This window comes from Budorcas taxicolor, chromosome 3, assembly GCF_023091745.1.
Source record: "Budorcas taxicolor isolate Tak-1 chromosome 3, Takin1.1, whole genome shotgun sequence".
NCBI classification, from domain to species: Eukaryota; Metazoa; Chordata; class Mammalia; order Artiodactyla; family Bovidae; genus Budorcas; species Budorcas taxicolor.
The window spans coordinates 117,854,532-117,873,026 of NC_068912.1; the positions used below are offsets into that span (position 1 = coordinate 117,854,532).

General features: G+C 52.3%; 1 protein-coding gene across 1 annotated transcript in view; it reads left to right on the forward strand.

Moving 5' to 3' along the window:
• The window catches only part of RAMP1 (receptor activity modifying protein 1), a 40,932-nt gene extending 22,852 nt beyond the window's left edge, over window positions 1-18,080 (forward strand). The window contains exon 3 of the mRNA XM_052637704.1: window positions 17,493-18,080. Within this exon, the coding sequence (XP_052493664.1) occupies window positions 17,493-17,748 (256 nt within the window). The 3' untranslated portion in view covers window positions 17,749-18,080. The remainder of the gene's footprint in view (window positions 1-17,492) is intronic.
• Window positions 18,081-18,495: the final 415 nt, after the last annotated feature.

An 18,495-nucleotide genomic window follows, 5' to 3' on the forward strand; every position in this document is an offset into this window, starting at 1 on the left:
TATCTAGGCATCCTTCTATCCATCTATCTGTACGCTTGTCTACCTATCTCTTCCTCTCTGCCTCTGTTCATCGATTTCAGCTAATGTTCTAAAGGGCTTCTCTGGTGGCTCAGACAGTATAGAATGTCCTAAAACCTACGTCTCTCTTTCTGCCTTCTATTTTGGTTTTATTTTGTACTCTCTGTTCTTTTATCAGCACTAACTATTGATCTGATAGGGCTCTTGGTTACTTAATCTGTGCAGACAGGCCATTAATTCAAACATGTCTTACTGGTTTTAACATCATCATTCCTTTTTACGTGTTTTCAATTCAGGCAACTGTTTGAAGTAGATCCTAGAACTAAGCCATGTGATTAGTACATTCTCAGAATTCAGTAATTTCTGAGGAGCTTTTTGCTGCCTTTGTACTTGCGTGGCAGCCTGACAGGATAGGAAGTCTGTGACCAGCAGCCTTGTTCATATAGTTCATGACCATGAAGTTCACGAAGCTGCTTGTTGTCCCATTGTCTCTGGCTCTCCATCGTGTTTTCAGAGAAAGCAGACAAGATTTTGCTTTGTCTTTTAAATATGAGCTGCTTTTGTCTGGCTCAGAGGTTCATGGGTTCCTAGAGCCAGGGGACCAGAAGGAGACAGCAGAGGAGCCGGGCAGGCAGGACAGGGGCCTGGAGCCTAGTGGCTGCATCACGGCTGCCTGGGGGCAGCTCTCAAGACACATGTCCTCAGACCCTGGCAGCCAAGACTGCTAGGGACTGCTGGGGACCACCAGTGCATGACACTCCTCCCCACTCGGTCCCAGAGCAGGTAGGGGAGGTTTGAGACCCCTCTCCTGGAAGCCAGGTAGGTCTGCAGGTTCCCCATGACACCTATTTCCCTGTGTCTCCGTCCTCCGGGTGCTCATGGTCCAGGCTTGTGTTCCAGGGTGATCTGGGGCCATGGAGATGCCCCTGAGGATGACTGGGAGCTTCTGCCTTGCTGGGGGGACTTGCCCTCCTGCACGGGCACATGTTCCCAGGGTCGTGGAATAGTATCACCAGGCCAGCGGGTCAGGGGCAGCCAGGTGCCTTGGCGGGGTGGGGTGGGCATCTCAGTGAGGGCTTCTTAGCCTCATGACTGCCTCCTGCTGGGCAAGGTGTGGGACTCATGCCCCCTTGCGGGGAGCCTGGGGCCACTGTACCCATTTTAAAGGAAGAAGCATGGAGCCTCAATTCTCAAAGCCCACCGCTGGTCACTATCCTGTGGTGCAGAATGTTCTGCGACCCTGCCCCCACCCTCGGTGTTGCCTTGAGCTCCGGATAAGATGGGCCAGCCAGGAGGGGGCCAGCTGGGCACGGGCAGCTGGCGGGACATGTGGTTGGGGGTGAGCTCGTGCTGGGGGCCTTTACTGAGGAGGGGAGGGTAGCCCGTCAAGGCTTTGGGAAGCTCTCGGGGGTCTCAGGAGAATCCAGTGGCATCAGGGAGACAAAGGGCCACCAGGCCCAGGGGCGGTGCCGCAGGGCCTGGAGGGGAAATCCCGTCCCTCCAGCTGCCAGCGTGGCTTTCCGAGGGCTGTTAGAGTCCAAATATAGCGCCCTGGCAGTCCTGCTTAATCCTGGGCTCAGACAGGCATGTTCACCCGTGTCCTGGCAAGGGCAGGGCCCTGGACCCCAGCAGGCTGGGTGCGGCTGGCCGGGGACTTCACCCCACTGGACCTGGCTGTCCACGCAGTAGTCCCGGGAGATCCAGGGTGGCAGCAGGTCAGAGGGGTCCCACTGGCTTGGCCCCTGTGGGCACTGCTCCCGGTGTCCTCAGACCCAGGGCCGAGCGCTATGGGCACAGTCACGCCCCACCTGCCCGACCCTCAAAAGACACCCCCTGCGTTTGGAAACTGGAGCCTCCCTCCTTGCACCGCAGACCCCCGAGCCAGGTCCTGCCGTGGCCTGATCTTGAGGAGGTGGCGTGCCCTGCTGCCCATGGGGAGCCCGGCCTGGCAGTGCCCAGCTGGTGTCTGGTGCCAGAGTGGCTGCTTTCAGAGCCAGGGATGGACTCCTCCCAGCCGGGGCAGAGAGGCCCAGACTTCTTCCTGCCCGGAGCAAAGCCCATGGAAGAGGGCCGGTGGGGGAGCCCCTCCCCAGGGGGGTTAGCGGTCTACATGGAGGAGGCAAGCAGACCCCAAGTCAGACCCCTGGGCCAGCCCCCTCACTGGCCCCTGGGGCCACGGGCTCAGTCACCTGCCCAGCTAGCTCCCTGGTCTGCAAGGCGGGGTGGAGTCTGGGCGCCGTGTGAACGGCCTCAGTGTGTCCTGTCCTCTGAACAGCAGAGGGTTTCGCTGTCACAGGGATGGGGCGTGTCCGCTCGGAGGGCATAGCCAGCTTCGGGGTGTGCAGGCCATGCACCCCAGCCTAAGCGAGTCCCCATTCTGTGTGCCCACAGCTCCCTCCTAGCTACAGGGTGTCGATCACCCAGGGGGCGAGACTGGGCCTGTCCTGCCCCAGGGCCCAGTGCGCACATGCTCCGAGCAGGAGCCCAGACCCCCTTGTGGACATCAGACCAGCTCCACCTGCCACAGGGTGCCCGAAGAGGCGGGTGCCTGCCCCCTCGGTCTCTGCAGCCTTGGGTCCCTGAAGCCCAGTCTCCCCGCGTGGCACCCAGCAGCCCCTCTGCCCCCTCTGGGCCCTCCTGCTCCTCCGTGTGGGTGCGTCTCACAGGCTGGGCTCTGCTGATGAGGCCTGGGCGTGGGCAAGGGGGCGTGCTCTGTCTGCAGAGCCTGGAGAGGGAGCAGAGGCCATGTGGCCTGACCAGTGCCACGCTCAGGACACCAGGGTGGGGTTGAGAGCTGGCGTGGTGGCAAAGCTCGGGGTTGTCCCCCAAACTCTGTGGACATCTTCCAGAAACACAGGAAAACGGTGACGTTCTCAGTTGAGAGCAGTCACCTTCAGTTCAATTCAGCCGCTCAGTTGTGTCTGACTCTTCGCAACCCCATGGACTGCAGCACACCAGGCCTCCCTGTTCATCACCAACTCCCAGAGTTTGCTCAAACTCATGTCCATCAAGTCGGTGATGCCATCCAACCATCTCATCCTCTGTCATCCCCTTCTCCTCCTGCCCCCAATCTTTCCCAGCATCAGGGTCTTTTCCAATGAGTCAGTTCTTCGCATCAGGTGGCCAGAGTATTGGAGTTTCAGCTTCAACATCAGTCCTTCCAATGAACACTCAGAGCTGATCTCCTTTAAGATGGACTGGTTGGATCTCCTTGCAGTCCAAGTCTCAAGAGTCTTCTCCAACACCACAATGCAAAAGCATCAATTCTTCGGCGCTCAGCCTTCCTTGTGGTCCAACTCTCACACCCATACATGACCACTGGAAAAACCATAGCCTTGACTAGACGGACCTTTTTGGCAAAGTAATGTCTCTGTTTTATAATATGCTGTCTAGGTTGGTCATAATTTTCCTTCCAAGGAGTAAGCATCTTCTAATTTCATGGCTGCAGTCACCATCTGCAGTGATTTTGGAGCCCAAGAAAATAAAGTCTGACACTGTTTCCCCATCTATTTCCCATGAAGTGATGGGACCAGATGCCATGATCTTCGTTTTCTGAATGTTGAGCTTTAAGCCAACTTTTTCACTGTCCTCTTTCACTTTCATCAAGAGGCTTTTTAGTTCCTCTTCACTTTCTGTCATAAGGGTGGTGTCATCTGCATATCTGAGGTTATTGATATTTCTCCCAGCAATCTTGATTCCAGTTTGTGCTTCTTCCAGCCCAGCATTTCTCATGATGTACTCTGCATATAAGTTAAATAGGCAGGGTGACAATATCCAGCCTTGATGTACTCCTTTCCCTATTTGGAACCAGTCTGTTGTTCCATGTCCAGTCCTAACTGTTGTTTCCTGACCTGCATACAGATTTCTCAGGAGGCAGGTCAGGTGGTCTGGTATTCCCGTCTCTTTCAGAATTTTCCAGAGTTTGTGATGATCTGCACAAAGGCTTTGGCATAGTCAATAAAGCAGAAATATATGTTTTTCTCAAACTCTCTTGCTTTTTCAATGATCCAGCAGATGTTGGCAATTTGATCTCTGGTTCCTCTGCCTTTTCTAAAACCAGCTTGAACATCTGGAACTTCACGGTTCACATATTGCTGAAGCCTGGCTTGGAGAATTTTGAGCATCACTTTACTAGCGTCACCTTGGTTGGGCACTTTTCCCAGTGGGGGTCGGGAAGTGGGGACCGCCCCACATGCACTGGCTTCCTGGCGGCCATCTCAGCCCTGGGCCTTCTGCCCAATTGGATCCCACAGCTCAGAGACCCTGAGCCTCTTGCCTGAGGACACACAGCAGCTTCACAGGGTAGCTGGCTGAGGCAGAAGCGGAAATCTGGCTTCCCAAGCCCCACGCCCTGCCTGGAGGAGGGGGCACCCTTCCAACCCCACCCAGGGCCCCCCACCCACAGCCCAGCCCCCATGTGCTGCACACCGTGCTTCCAGGTGGCCGCAACCAGTCTGGATGCCGAGTGAAGACTCAGTTCAGGGTGTCCCCCCATGATTCCTCGAGGTGCACCTCCAGCTTACGGGGTCTGAGTAGGGGGCTGATACACTGACAGCTCTGAGTGCAAAGACTGCGGCCTGTGCTTCTGAGAGGTGTGTGTACCGGGGGCCTGGGACTCCCCGCTGCAGAGCCCCTATGCAGGTGGTGACCCCAGCTGTCCCCAGGGCTCATCTGTCCACACTGGGGTCCAAGACAGCCCAGGCTGAAGGGACAGTGACCCCCCAGTGCTCCTTTCCTCCCAGCCCAGGCTCAGGGAACAAGGGCTCTGAGTGGCTCCTGGAGTCGCAGACATGTCAGCCTCCTCCACAGGGCAAGCTGTGCCCCATGCCGGGCCTGGGGTACAGCAGGGAACCTGAGGTCACGCCCTGGGTGGACAGACAGCACATGGGCGGCTGCAGCACTTGCAGGGATGGAGGAGACACGCGGGTCCCAGGGCCTGGAGGTTGTGCCTAGGGGTGTATCCCCGAAGTACTGAGCTGGAGACAGGAATGTCTGCAGGCAGGTGGCGAGGGGGCTGGGGGCATTGGACAAAGGATCCCCTCCTCCGTCCCTGCTGTGGACCAGGGCTGGGAGAACCACTTCCTCTGGAACAGGAGATGCAAAATCCAGCCTGAGGGTCACTGAGTGGGTCGTTCCTAAGTGGGTCCTGAGAGGCAGCTGGAAACAAGACCGCGTGAGAAGAAACAGGCTCAGAATTTCCTGAAAGTCCCCTCCCCTGTGTCTGCAAGAGGCTCTAGGTGGGCAGACAGGAGGAGATCCTGGGGACTCAGCGCCTGTCTGTACTGAGCTGGGCAGCCCTCTGTGCAGCGTCCCCCAAGCTCCATGGACCCCAGAACACTGCTGGCATTTACCTTGGTGGACTGTCTCAGGGGCGGGACAGCCAGGCTGGCTCCAGGCCAGGAGAAGAGAGAACGAAAAAGCAAAAGACAGAGGAGCTGAAGCCAGAGGCCCCAGGATGGGAGGGGATGGTGAGAATGGGGCCCGAGAGGGCTTGTCCAAGAGGGCGGAGCCCCGCAGTCTCCCCAACCACCTGGCTTCCTCTGCTGTCTAGGTGATGGGACCTCCAGATGGGCTGGGGTGTCTCCTGAGGGACAGAGAAAACACCACCTCTTTTCACTTTTCTTCCTCTTCTTACCTTGAACAGCCCTCCCTCCAAGATTCTTTTTTCTCGCCTTTATTCACATCATTTTCATTTTCCTAGAAGAATGGCACTTGTCCACCTCGCTCAGCAACTGCTGGTCGTCTGGGACGTACTGTTTAGCCAGGGAGCTGGTCTTGTGAAAATGGGAGCTGGAACTGACCTCTGCCATTCAGGCTTGATATGAAGCCTGTCTCACTGTTTTGTTTATTTATTGACCCGGGAGTATTAGGGGGCGCTTCCTAGCGTGTGTCATTCCTGGACAGACATGGAGCTTGCGGTTCCCAGTGCTCCCAGGGAAGACGGGTTTGCCCAGACATCAGGAGCCCTTGTTCTACAGCAGACAGAGACCCACTGTGGTGGGAACCTAGGGAACACCCGCAAGAGTGCATTTGCACACTGTGGTCATGCTGACTGCAAAGCGCTCCTGACGAGGTGTCCTGTGGGTCAGCCCTAGGCCGGCAGAAATGCATGAAGACTCCTATCACTTGGTCTCGGTGGATTTTTCCAGCTGGCTGGAATCTCTCTGATCTCCCTAGTTTAGGGAGGGCTTCGCAGTATGGTATCCACCCGCCCCCCACCCGCATAGCAAGCCCTTGGGGTCCAGGTGAGCCCAGGTACACTGCTGGCTCGGGTCCCACCAGCCCAGCACATGTTTGCATGTTTGCAGGTGACTCCAGAGTTTGAAGTGAAATGTTTTCAATCCAACCATCAGCAGGACTTCGTTATATGCTCTCTGCAGCATCAAGAAAAACAAAAGATGCCCTGTCCTGTGCAGCCTCCAGGCACTGTGGGTCCAGGGAACAGTCCCCCAGGTGGGCTTGACTATCCCCCCTGAGGACCACTCGGCCCTCCTGTCTGTGGTCGGAGACCCTTTGCAGAGATGAGCTGGCCTGGCACACTGGCTCCAAGCCTGGAGCCTGACGTAGGAAGGGCCAGCCCATGGCTTTCTGCCACCAGAGGAAGTGGCCTGGTGAGCTGTCAGCCCCTCCCAATTTTGAAAAGGTCCTGCAGTGACTATGAAACCGTGGGTAGGAGCGACGGTGGAAACCGCCGGGGGGAAAGGCAGCCCTGGCCACCTAAAACATAAACGGGTTCCCAACTGTGATGAAAATGCCCCAATAGCAAATGTGATGTTTGCTATTCGTTTGAGAGATTTTTTTTTTTTTTAAATCACATTAAGAAGAACTTGTTTGTGCTTTACAAAGTTGGGCTTTTTTAAAAATCAGAAATGAATGTTCAGTTTTATCAAATGCCTTTGCAACATGTATCAAAATGATTGCTGCTTTCCTTTGACAAACTGAAGTATGATTTTATAGTAATAGCACTGAAGCCTTCCTGAAATAAAACCCACTTTATTCTATACAGCTAGCTTAAAATTGCTAGTGTTTGAAAAAGGACATCTGTGTCTATTTATAAGTGAAAGTAACCATCTGTTGCATGAGCCTGCTGTTCCCAGGCACCTGGGCGGACCATCTTAAGAGGTTTGGGATCAGGGTTTTGTTAACTTTTTTAAAGAACTGAGAAGTTTGACATCTTTTTCTGTGAGCTTAAGAATCTGAAAGAATTGCCTGAGTCTAGCACCTTTTGTCAAAGTAGTTCTTTAGCAATTTTTTCTTTTTTCCTCTCAGATTTTCTGCTTTATAAGTCAAGATCCCATCATTTATAATCTCCCCCAAAGCAGTCCCATTCATCAAAGACTTTCCAATTTTTAACATACATGTTTTGCATGCTAGTGAGCAACTTCACCTTCACTTTTCACTTTCATGCATTGGAGAAGGAAATGGCAACCCACTCCAGTGTTCTTGCCTGGAGAATCCCAGGGACGGGGGAGCCTGGTGGGCTGCCGTCTATGGGGTCGCACAGAGTCGGACACGACTGACGTGACTTAGCAGCTTAGCAGCTCATACTTTTTCTAATCTTTTAACTGTGGTTTTGTATGTTTGTGTTTTCTCTGCTTTTTTTCTGGATTATCCACAAATGTGATCATTTCAGTGATTTCAGATCATTTTTCTAAAGAATCAACTGCTGAATCTACTTATTCATTTTTATGTTTTTTAAAAATATCAATAAATACTGGTTTTCAATAGTTAGTAATGCATTTAAACTATTTGCCCTTTGGAGAGATCTATTTTGTGTTTCTTTATTTAAATGTCTTGATTTGGATTCTTACCTCATTCATTTTCATTTATTTTTAGTAATAATAAGATAAATTACAACTGCAGACTTTCCTCAAAATTCAGTTTTGCCTTGATTCCATTAATTTTTACATGCAATGTTGCCATCAGTTTTTCTTAACAACCTGTAATTGAATTTTTAAATCCCATTTGGCCCTGAAATTATATGAGTGATCTTTCATTTCTAGGGGTTCTTTTTTTTTTATCCTTTTCTTACTAATTTCTAGTTTCTGATATTGTAGTCAAAGACTTAAAATCTCCACTTTGAGAATTTATCAAGTTTTCCTTTGCAGCCTAAATAGGATCCTGGGACTTTTAAAAAGCTTGTTGATTCTTTGCAGGATAGAAACTTCCTCATATCGTCACTGAAATCAGGTTTATTAAATTTATTTTTCATTTTTATACTAGTTGCTATTCACTGAACCTGGAGAGGTGTGTTACAGCCCCCCAAGAAGAGTCTGTCATGATTATTCATAGCAGTAGGCTGTCTGGACCCTGCGGACCTGTGACAACGCCCTTCTCCGTGTGAACGCCCCTCTCTTCCCGGTTACCAGGTTACCGGGTTACCAGGTTACCATCTTCCGCGCTGGATCGTGCTCCATCGCCCCCGCCATCCTCTCATGTCTCCAGGCAGATCTGTCCCTTTCTTTTCCTTCTGCTTTTGTTTCTCTTGCCTTTGATATGACTGCTGTGAACAGGATGAGTGGGGCTTTGTTTTTCCCTACACTCTCCCTGCCCTCCTGGTGTTTGCAGTCTAGTCACCAAAACCAACAGTGAGTGAACGATCCCGAGTTAAAAGTTCAGATACGAAGAAGGACACAGCTGTGAAGGAAAACCCTACTTTGCTGGGGATCCTAACGAGTTGAAGCATCAGAAAAAAGGCCTGTTTGAGGAAGTGACATCTGAGGGACATGCAGATGCTAGTCTTGTGATGACCAAGTGAACGGCCTTCCACATAGAAAGTGCAGCATGTGCAAAGCTCCTGAGGCAGGAGCACCAGCCAGGCAGGGTGGCCAGGGGGAGAGGGAGGGGGACAGTTGAGAGTGGAGAGGTGGGGGCTGCACGAGAATGCAGCGCAGGTAGGGGGAGGGGGCAGAGAGCATTGAAGGTACGAAGCAAGGGCTAGCTGGTGTGGGCAGTGGGCTGAGGCTGGAGAGTGCAGCGGCCAGGGCTCTGGCCCCAAGAGCCCATGGTGGGCAGAGCCCAAGCTGCAGAAGAGAGGAAAGCGGAAGAGGAAGATGATGGCTGCCTTTGGACAGCAAGGAGACCCAACCAGTCCATCCTAAAGGAAATCAGTCCTGAATATTCAAACTCCAATCCTCTGGCTACCTGATGCCTTCGACTCATTGGAAAAGACCCTGATGCTGGGAAAGACTGAAGGCGGGAGGAGAAGGGGACAGCAGAGGAAGAGACGGTTGGATGGCATTACCGATGCCACGGACATGAGTTTGAGCAAGCTCCGGGAGTTGGTGATGGACAGGGAAGCCTGGCATGTTGCAGTCCATGGGGTCGCAAAGAGTTGGACACGACTGAGTGACTGAACTGCTAAGCTGAGTAGGGGGAGGAGAAGAGGCACAGAAATGCCCACACCCCTGGCCCACGATCAGTGCAGAGAAATGAAAGCTGGTCACAGTGACGGGGCTGCAGGGGGGAAGGGAACCCCTGGAAATGGGGGGACCCGAGGCAACTCAGAGAGGGCAAGGCTTCCTAGCCAGGGATGAGAGATGGGGCTAGGCCGGGGGCACCCCGAGAGTCAGGTGCGCGGACAGCCTGTTGTGCCCAGGACCAAGGCTTCAGATGGGGGTGAGGATGTCAGGGGTGTTGGAGGTTGCAGCCGCAGGGCCCGGCAGAGGAGTGAAGGGGCGCCGTAGAGCGCGGAGGACCCTCACGGGCGGGAAGGGCGCGGTGCAGATGGAGCGAGAAGACAGAGAGCCCCGAGGGAGAGACGGGGCGGGGCGGGGGGTGCTGACCGCGAGGGAGGGGGTCTCTGGGGAAGAGGTCAGGGGAGGAGGGACCAAGGAGAGGCGGTCCCCGAGGAGGGGGCGCCATCTGGTGGCCTCGTCCTTCCGGCAAGAAGGGTCCAGGGAGCGCGGGGTCCTTGGACGCCTGGGGCGGGGAGCCGGCGGGGGGGATGGATGCCGAAGGGGGTCCTGCCCTCGGGGCCCTCCCAGCCCCCAGGTGCGGACGCCCGTCGGAGACTAGGCATCTCATCCTCGCAGCATCCGTGTGGAACCCGAGAGGAGGCGAGGGCCCGCTGGCCGGCCGCGCCCCGGAATTGCCACAGCCCTGTATCTCTCCGAGGAGTCCTGCCCCCTCCCACTACAGTTTGGAGCAGAGCTTCCCGCCCCCCACCGGAGGGAGAAGGAAGGGTCCCAGAGCTCCATCCCACCCCACCCCGGAGCGGCCTCGGGGGCAGAGGGTGGGAGAGGGGGCGTCCCCAAGGTGGTCCCAGGGCCGGGGTTGACCCCACCCAAGTGGGACAGAGGTTAGGCCGGTGGACGGAAGGACGGCCGCAGGCTGCGGGCCTGCTGGGCGGGGCGGGGGTCTGCAGGACTGAGGAGGAGCCCGGGGCCACCGCAGCCCCTCTGAGCCCTGGGCGGTGCCAGACGTGGAGCGGCCACGCCCCCAGCAAGGTGCCACCAGCCGGGCAGCGGGGCTGAGGGTGCCCGCGCCCCCCACACCCCGCCAGCCCGGCTGCCGGGTCGCACTCAGTCCTCCCAGCTGCTTGGGATTCAGAGCGTTCCCTGCGCGAAGGCTAAGGAGACGTGCTCCCCACGGCTGCAAATGCAGGGGGCTTGAGTGCCCGGCTTTCTACAGGCCTTTTAAAACATACAGTTATAAAAATATGTACCTGTAGAGAAAACGTGAAAAAATCCCTCCGAAAGCAGAGATAGGAGAATAAAAGTCCACCACCCTCTAGGGGTGACAACGCCTCCTAACGTTCTGGGGTCTTCCCCTCCTGCACGGACCACTTTACGCTGAAACCACACTGTCTGTATCCTTTGGTCTCAACGGCTTCTTCTGTTTAACATTTTAACATAAATATTTTCTTCCTGAATACCTTTTTATAGCTGCATAGCAGAGGCTCTTGTAAGCAGCTTTGGTCACTGTTCTATTGTTTCCTCTTTTTCAAAATTAAAAATCTGTAGGGAACGTCTTCTTACATGACTTTGGTCTACATTTGATATTATTAATTTAGGAAAATTCCCAGGAATAGAATTCCTGAATCAAAGGGTATCCATGACGTTGAAGTTCTCCAGACATAGTTGCCAAATAGCTTTTCAGGAAACTCTTACCAGTTTTTATCTTCTGCTAGTAAAGCTACAAACACCTGCTTCATTTCACTGTACCTTCACCAGCACTGCACATTCTCATTCTGAAAATGAATTCTGTTTGGATGTTTGCTTCTTTCTTCCTTAAAAGTGAGGTTAAACAATTTTTTTTTTCCAGATGCTTGTTAGCCATTTGTATTTCTAGAACTATTCAGCCAAAAGCTGAATGAGTATCCCTCTTTGTGTCTTGGACTCACCCATACACCTCCCTATCTATCTAACCACCCCCACATCAGTCTGGGGGAAAAAAACCGTGATGCTGGGAAAGACTGAGCAAGAGGAGACCAGGACAACAGAGGATGAGATGGTTGGATGGCATCACCAACTCGATAGACATGAATCTGAGCAAATTCCGGGAGAGAGTGAAGGACAGGGAAGGTTGGTATGCTGCAGTCCATTGGGGTCACAAAGAGTCGGATATGACTTAGCAACTGAACAAGAACAGTAAGGCTTGGATGGGAGAGATGAGGCCCCGGGATCACTCAGCATAAGAGATGGAGCTGGATTTGAACCCAGTTTTGCAGGGCACCAGGGCCCACACTCAGACGCTCTACAGTTGGGACCAGTCAGTCCTGACGCTGGTTGGTGTCCCCAGAGCAGACAAGGTCCCTGTGGGCAGCAGCGGGCACCTTCTTGTCAACAAGCAAATAATCGTCAAGTGCAGTGCCAGGAGCCTGGACTTGGTGGGACCCAGACATACTGGAAACTCCCACCACACTGTTCAGGAACATTCCAAGCCAAGTTCACATGGAGGCCCAGAATAGAGTGTCTTGGCCAAAAAAGGAAAATGATTCCATTACATGAGAACTGAAAATAGAGGGTTAAAGCAAGAATATTTCCTCATGATTATTTTGGCCCCTTCAGTCAGTACAATGTTCTTTTGAACAGAAGAATGTCTGTACTCTGGAGGGAATTCTTGTATCACATCCTTGCTGACAGAGCTCACAATATTTATTGAGAGTTTCAGCTGTCACTTCTGTACAAATAAACAGGATGAAGTGGGCAGCCAACTCTGCATGAGGGATATTTTTAGATGGGGGTGGAGGGGTTGGCTTTGCAGGCTGGAAGGATATTTCAAGGAGAAAGTGCTTGGCCCCAGGATGGCCCACCACTGGCTCAGCCTCAGCATGTGCCCGGTCTGTGGTCCCTGGTGCCACAGTTTCCTGGGTCAGGGGTTCTTCCCATTCTGGCAATGCATCCTTTGAGGGATATCCCAGCTCTATTCCTCAGGCAGAGCATAGGGGACAACATTGAGGACTCACTGTGTCACTGTGTCTGCACCACACCTAAAACTACCCGTCAATTTGATGGGTCTGAGGTGGGGAAGAAGACAACCATTCAAACCAGAGGTGGTAACATGTATCCCTGTAGTTGGCCAACCACAAGCTCAAAAGCCTGGTCTTTGGTTTTTAATGACCCCTGACACACTTTCACTTACCTCGTACCAGGCTTCTGACATGTACTAATTCATTTTTTCACAATGAGACCCAGTCTGTCCTGACTTCCTGTAGGTTTTTCCACTTCCATTTTCTACTTGGAACGTGTGTCCTTGTTCTCTTAGAAAAACCACACACCCCTGTGGGCATGGCTCCTGCACACCCTCCACCACTTCTGCCCACTCCATCCATTTAGATGGTCCTGTGGACTGAGGGAGGCCTTGTGTGCACGTGGGGTCATGGCCCAAAGGGCAAGCAGGGCAGAAAAAAAAAAGTGATCTAGCGATCGAGAGACCGTATGATAGAAGCAGTGGTAGAGGGGTGCTTGGGTGCTGGAGGGACCCCAACCTTTTCCCTTCGGCTGTTCAATACATGCCTGAGTGTCTCCTCAATGTTGGTTTATGGCTTCTGCTCTGTGTACTCATTTCCTGTCCTAAAATAAGGAAAAGCACGTCTTGTAAATCTTCATTTTACTGGGAGGAACTCTTCATTTCTTTGTGTGGGTCCAAAGTTCCTTCTGTTATATTCTTTGGACTGAAGAACTTTTAACATTTCTTGTAGCACAGGTCTGCTGACCATGAACTCTATAAGCTTTTTTCTGAAAAGGTCTTTATTGAAAGCTCATACTTCAAATATTTTTGCTGAGTAAAGGATCCTGGGCAGACAGGGGTTTGTGGCCCTTCCCTCTACCCCTCCCCTCATCCCCACCTAGTACGTGAAAACTGCCACCCATTGTCTTCCGGCTCGCATAGTCTCAGTAAGAGGTCTGCTGTAGTTCACACACACTCCTCTGTAGATGTCTCTTTTTCCTGAATGACTCCAAGATTCTTTTCTTGGATTTTTTTTCTTCACCATTGACTTTAATACCTAGGTGGCTGTTGTTGCTGTTACTTTGCTTTTTTGTTCTGCTTGGTGGCGGGGGCAGGAGGGGGATGTCTCTGGCCTTTTTGGACTTATGGTTTTTCATCTCACTATTTTTGGAAAATTCTCAGCCATTATCTCTTAAATGTTTCTTCTGCCCCATTCCTTCTCCTTTTGGAATGCCAATTACAAGTTGGAGATGACATCATTGACAGTGCTCGTAATTCATCACAACTGTTAGATGCTCTATGTTTTTCTTTTTGTTTCAGCTTGGGTGATTTCTATTCACCCATCTTGAGGTTCACTAGTTCTTTCCTCAGATGCCAAGTCTGATGATGACCTCATCAAGATGGACTCTCTGATACTGTGGGGTTTCCTCCCCCAGCATTTCTCTTTGACTTTCTTACAGTTCCATCTCTGCTGAAATTCTCTGTTGGTGCATCTTGTCTACTTTCTCAACTAGATCCTTTATCATATTAGTATTTTTAAGTCCCTGTATGATAGTTACCATATCTGGGTCATCTCTGAGTCAGAGTCTGTTGATTGTTTTATCTTTTGACAACAAATCCTAATGTTTTATTGAATGCTGAACTTGCATGTTTAGAAGAGAAGAGATTGAGACAAATAGTATTTACATGTGGAAATAGGTAAGCCTCTTGTGTCAGGCTGTTATTATGGGATTTAAGTTGATCTTGTGAGGAGCTGAGCTGGGTCTGGGATTTGTTGTTGCTATGGTTTCCTTCAGAGCATGATGGACTTCAAAGACCTCTGGCAGTGGGTCCCCATTGCCTTGTGCTGAGGGTGGCGCTGGAGAATTTTTGTCTGTGGACTGTGTCCCACCCTGCACACCTGTGCCACAGAGTAGGTCTCTCTACCCCTCCCTGCGGCAGAGTACTGTTGCTTGTTATTCTATGCCAGATTTATTTTGGTAGAGAGGAAGAGACATTCCCTTGTCCTGGTCCAATCTCAGCTTGGAAAAGCCCTACACCATCAACCTCCTCCCTGTGGCAGCCAGACTCTGCCCTGTATCTGTGGGGGCTTGGATGGGAGATTCCTGCCCCTCCCCCAGAGGTGTGGTATCATGCAGGTTTCTAGGTCCAGAATGCTTTCCTACTGTCCTCCCAAGGGAAAAGAGTTTTTTCTACCCTTCTCCGAGCCATGGTGTGTCTTCTTGTGCCCTGGGGCTGACGGCAGTGCCATCCCTTTCTCAGAAGCTCAAGGCTTAGCTTCCTGGAGCCAAGGGTCTGGGAGGGCTTCAGTCCTGTTCAGCTGCAGCCACAGAGACTTGAATAGGTAAATGCACTCCCATGTTCTAAGCAGCAGAATCTGTTCATCGGGATCAGCTTTTCTCATCCTTCAGGGGCCCAACGCAGTGTTGCGCTTATGTGAGAAGGGTTTGGGAAATGTGTGGTGATCGTGCCTGCCCCTAACCTTTCTCATGTGCTCCCCCTGGAGCCTCATGGGAAAGAGCAAAGTGTCACGGGACCACCAGTGCTCCTGGGGCCCCAGGAATTCCGGACTGACCCCCCAGCCCACCCTGAACCCTGGGCAGCTCATTATTATGCAGCTGCTGTGCCAGCTGCATCCTCCTCACACCGCCTTGCTCCTCTGAAGCTCGGGTCACATTGCTGACTTGCAGTCTCAGCTCTCTGATGGACTCAAGAACATCGATGACTTTGTAGTGTCTTCAGTTTTGTTGGCTGTCGTTCAAAAGGAATCAGTACTCTGTGTTGCTTTTTCCATCCTGAGCAGAAGTGATACCTCTGGAAGCGACATTTTCATTTCCCCAACATTGAATCTTCATTTAGTTTTTAAAAATTAACTCAAAAAGTCAAACACAAACTTATAATATGATCCAGCAATTTCTGGCTTCTGAATATGCAGCTGAAAGAATTGAAAGCAGAGACTTGCATAGGTAATTGAACTACATGAACTGCTGCATGAACGCCCATATTCAAAGTAGCAGCACTTGTCACAACAGTTAAAATACAGAAGCAACCCAAATGCCCGTCGATGAGCAGATAAACCAAATGAAGTCTGTACAAGCAGTATATTATTCAGCCTTAAAAAGGAAGGGAACGCTGTCATATGTGACAACATGGATGAACCTCAAGGACATTCTGTTCAGTGAAATAAGCCAATCACAAAAGGACAAAGAGTGTATGAGCCCACTTATGTGAGCTACCTGGAGTCATCAGATTTCACAGAGATACAAGGCAGGAGTTGCCAGAGACTAGAGGGAAGACAGGTGTGTTTAATGGGGACAGATTTTCTGTTTGGGAATGAAATAGTTCTGGAGACGGATGGTGGCGATGGTTGCACAACAATGCCACTATACTTAATCCCATTGGACTATACAGTTAAAAAGGGTTGAAATGGTAAATTTCATGTTATTTATATTTCAGCATCAGTCAGTCAGGCAGTTCAGTCTCTTAGTCGTGTCTGACTCTTTGCGACCCCATGAATCGCAGCACGCCAGGCCTCCCTGTCCATCACCAACTCCCGGAGTTCACTCAAACTCACATCCATCAAGTCAGTGATGCCATCCAGCCATCTCATCCTCTGTCGTCCCCTTCTCCTCCTGCCCCCAATCCCTCCCAGCATCAGAGTCTTTTCCAATGAGTCAACTCTTCGCATGAGATGGCCAAAGTACTGGAGTTTCAGCTTTAGCATCATTCCCTCCAAAGAAATCCCAGGGCTGATCTCCTTCAGAATGGACTGGTTGGATCTCCTTGCAGTCCAAGGGACTTTCAAGAGTCTTCTCCAACACCACAGTTCAAAAGCATCAGTTCTTCAGTGCTCAGCTTTCTTCACAGTCCAACTCTCACATCCATACATGACCACTGGAAAACCATAGCCTTGACTAGATGGACCTTAGTCGGCAAAGTAATGTCTCTGCTTTTGAATATGCTATCTAGGTTGGTCATAACTTTTCTTCCAAGGAGTAAGCGTCTTCTAATTTCATGGCTGCAGTCACCATCTGCAGTGATTTTGGAGCCCAAAAAATAAAGTCTGACTCTGTTTTCACTGTTTTCCCATCTATTTGCCAGGAAGTGATGGGACCAGATGCCATGATCTTAATTTTCTGAATGTTGAGCTTTAAGCCAGCTTTTTCACTGTCCTCTTTCACTTTCATCAAGAAGCTTTTTAGTTCCTCTTCACTTTCTGCCATAAGGGTGGTGTCATCTGCATATCTGAGGTTATTGATATTTCTCCCGGCAATCTTGTTTCCAGCTTGTGCTTCTTCCAGCCTAGCATTTCTCATGATGTACTCTGCATATAAGTTAAATAGGCAGGGTGACAATATCCAGCCTTGACATACTCCTTTTCCTATTTGGAACCAGTCTGTTGTTCCATGTCCAGTTCTAACTGTTGCTTCCTGACCTGCATATAATTAGAACAAAATGTATTGGTTCTTGGCGTGTACCAAGGACGCTTCTAGGCACTGGGATTACAGAGGTGAACAAACAGCATCACTATCCTTATGGTGTTTATACTCAATAAGCAAAAAGAATGCATAAGCTACCAGAGTGAAGGGTAACAGCACTATGGCACAATTGCAGAGAGGTGGGAAGATGAGGCGTTGGGGTGAAGGTAGGGTGGGAAACCTCACGACAAGTCCTGTGGACCGCTGGGGGAGCTTCCAGGCTGGGGTGGTCTTCACGGGGTGATGGGGACGGCAAGGGGTTCAAAGGGCTGAAGCTCACTTTTCCAGACTTCCTTCTGAAGATGCTTGGCTGGCCCACCTTCTAGTCTGCCCTTGGTGTGACATCGTAGCTCCTAGAATCCCTCAGCTCCAGCTTGCCTCCCGGGGTCTGGCCACACGCTTCCCTCCCCGACCCCCACCCCCCTCCACACACAAACACCCAGGAGCCTTCCAGGACCTTTGTCTCTAGAACCAGTCACCACCTCGGGGCCTGGGCTTTGGCGGCACTCACCACAGTGGGGAGTAGGGTGGAGAGCCCCCGGCTCGAGTCCCCCCTGGGTCCTCTGCCCACCAGGGCCTGACCACCTGCTTTTCCACCTGCAGGAGCTACAAGGAACTCTCCAACTGCACCAGGCACGTGGTGCAAACACTGGACTGCTTCTGGCCAAACGCGGAGGTGGACAAGTTCTTCCTCGCCGTCCACCAGCGCTTCTTCAGAAACTGCCCTGTCTCGGGCAGGGCCTTGCAGGACCCACCCAGCAGCATCCTCTGCCCCTTCATCGTGGTCCCCATCCTGGTGACCCTGCTCGTGACGGTGTTGGTGGTCTGGAGGAGCAAGCGCCCGGAGGGCATCGTGTAGGCCGCGGGGGGAGGGCTGCCTGCTCACAGAAGCTGCAGAGTGGGTGGGAGGGTGGGCATGGAGGCCCAGCCTGACCAAGGCTTCTGGAGCCCCAACGGCAGAGCGGACCCCCCAAGCCTCTCTTCTACCGAGAAGAGCTCACCCCGGAATGCCAGCCAGAGTGGTCAAGCACAGGCGTTGGCCTGGGAAGGCAGCCCAGGGGCAGGGAGGGAGCAGGCGCAGCTGTCTTGCTGGGGGTGGTCTGAGCTGTCTCCCAATAACCCCCACCGCACTCACTTCCTGCCTGTGGCCAGACTGTGGAGACGTATTTGCGATTAAAGGACGTCCTTGAATCCGGGCAGCGTCCTTCTTTCTGGGTGTGGACCAGTGGGAGTGGAGGGGGCAGACACTCCAGCCCCTCCGGACTTTCTCTGACAGGAGGGGCCCTCACAGGGAAGTCTGCGGGGAAGGGTGACGGCGAGGCCCCGCATCCTGGTGACCCCCGCTCGCCCCCAGACACTGTCTGGACCTCAGTGAGCTGGGACTCCACCCCAGACCAGACCGGGTCTGCTCGGTGTTCATGGAGGCCCCTCCCCAAAGACGGCTCGCCAGCCCCCAGGCCCCTTCTGTCCCCCAGGCTTTACAGCGGCCGTTTCCTCTGCTCCACTCAGGCTGCGGCAGCACGTGCTTCCCAGGCTACCACTTATCACCAGGCTTCTAGAAGGTTCTGGAAACCCAAAGGGCGTGCCCTGCACCGTCCCTCCCAGA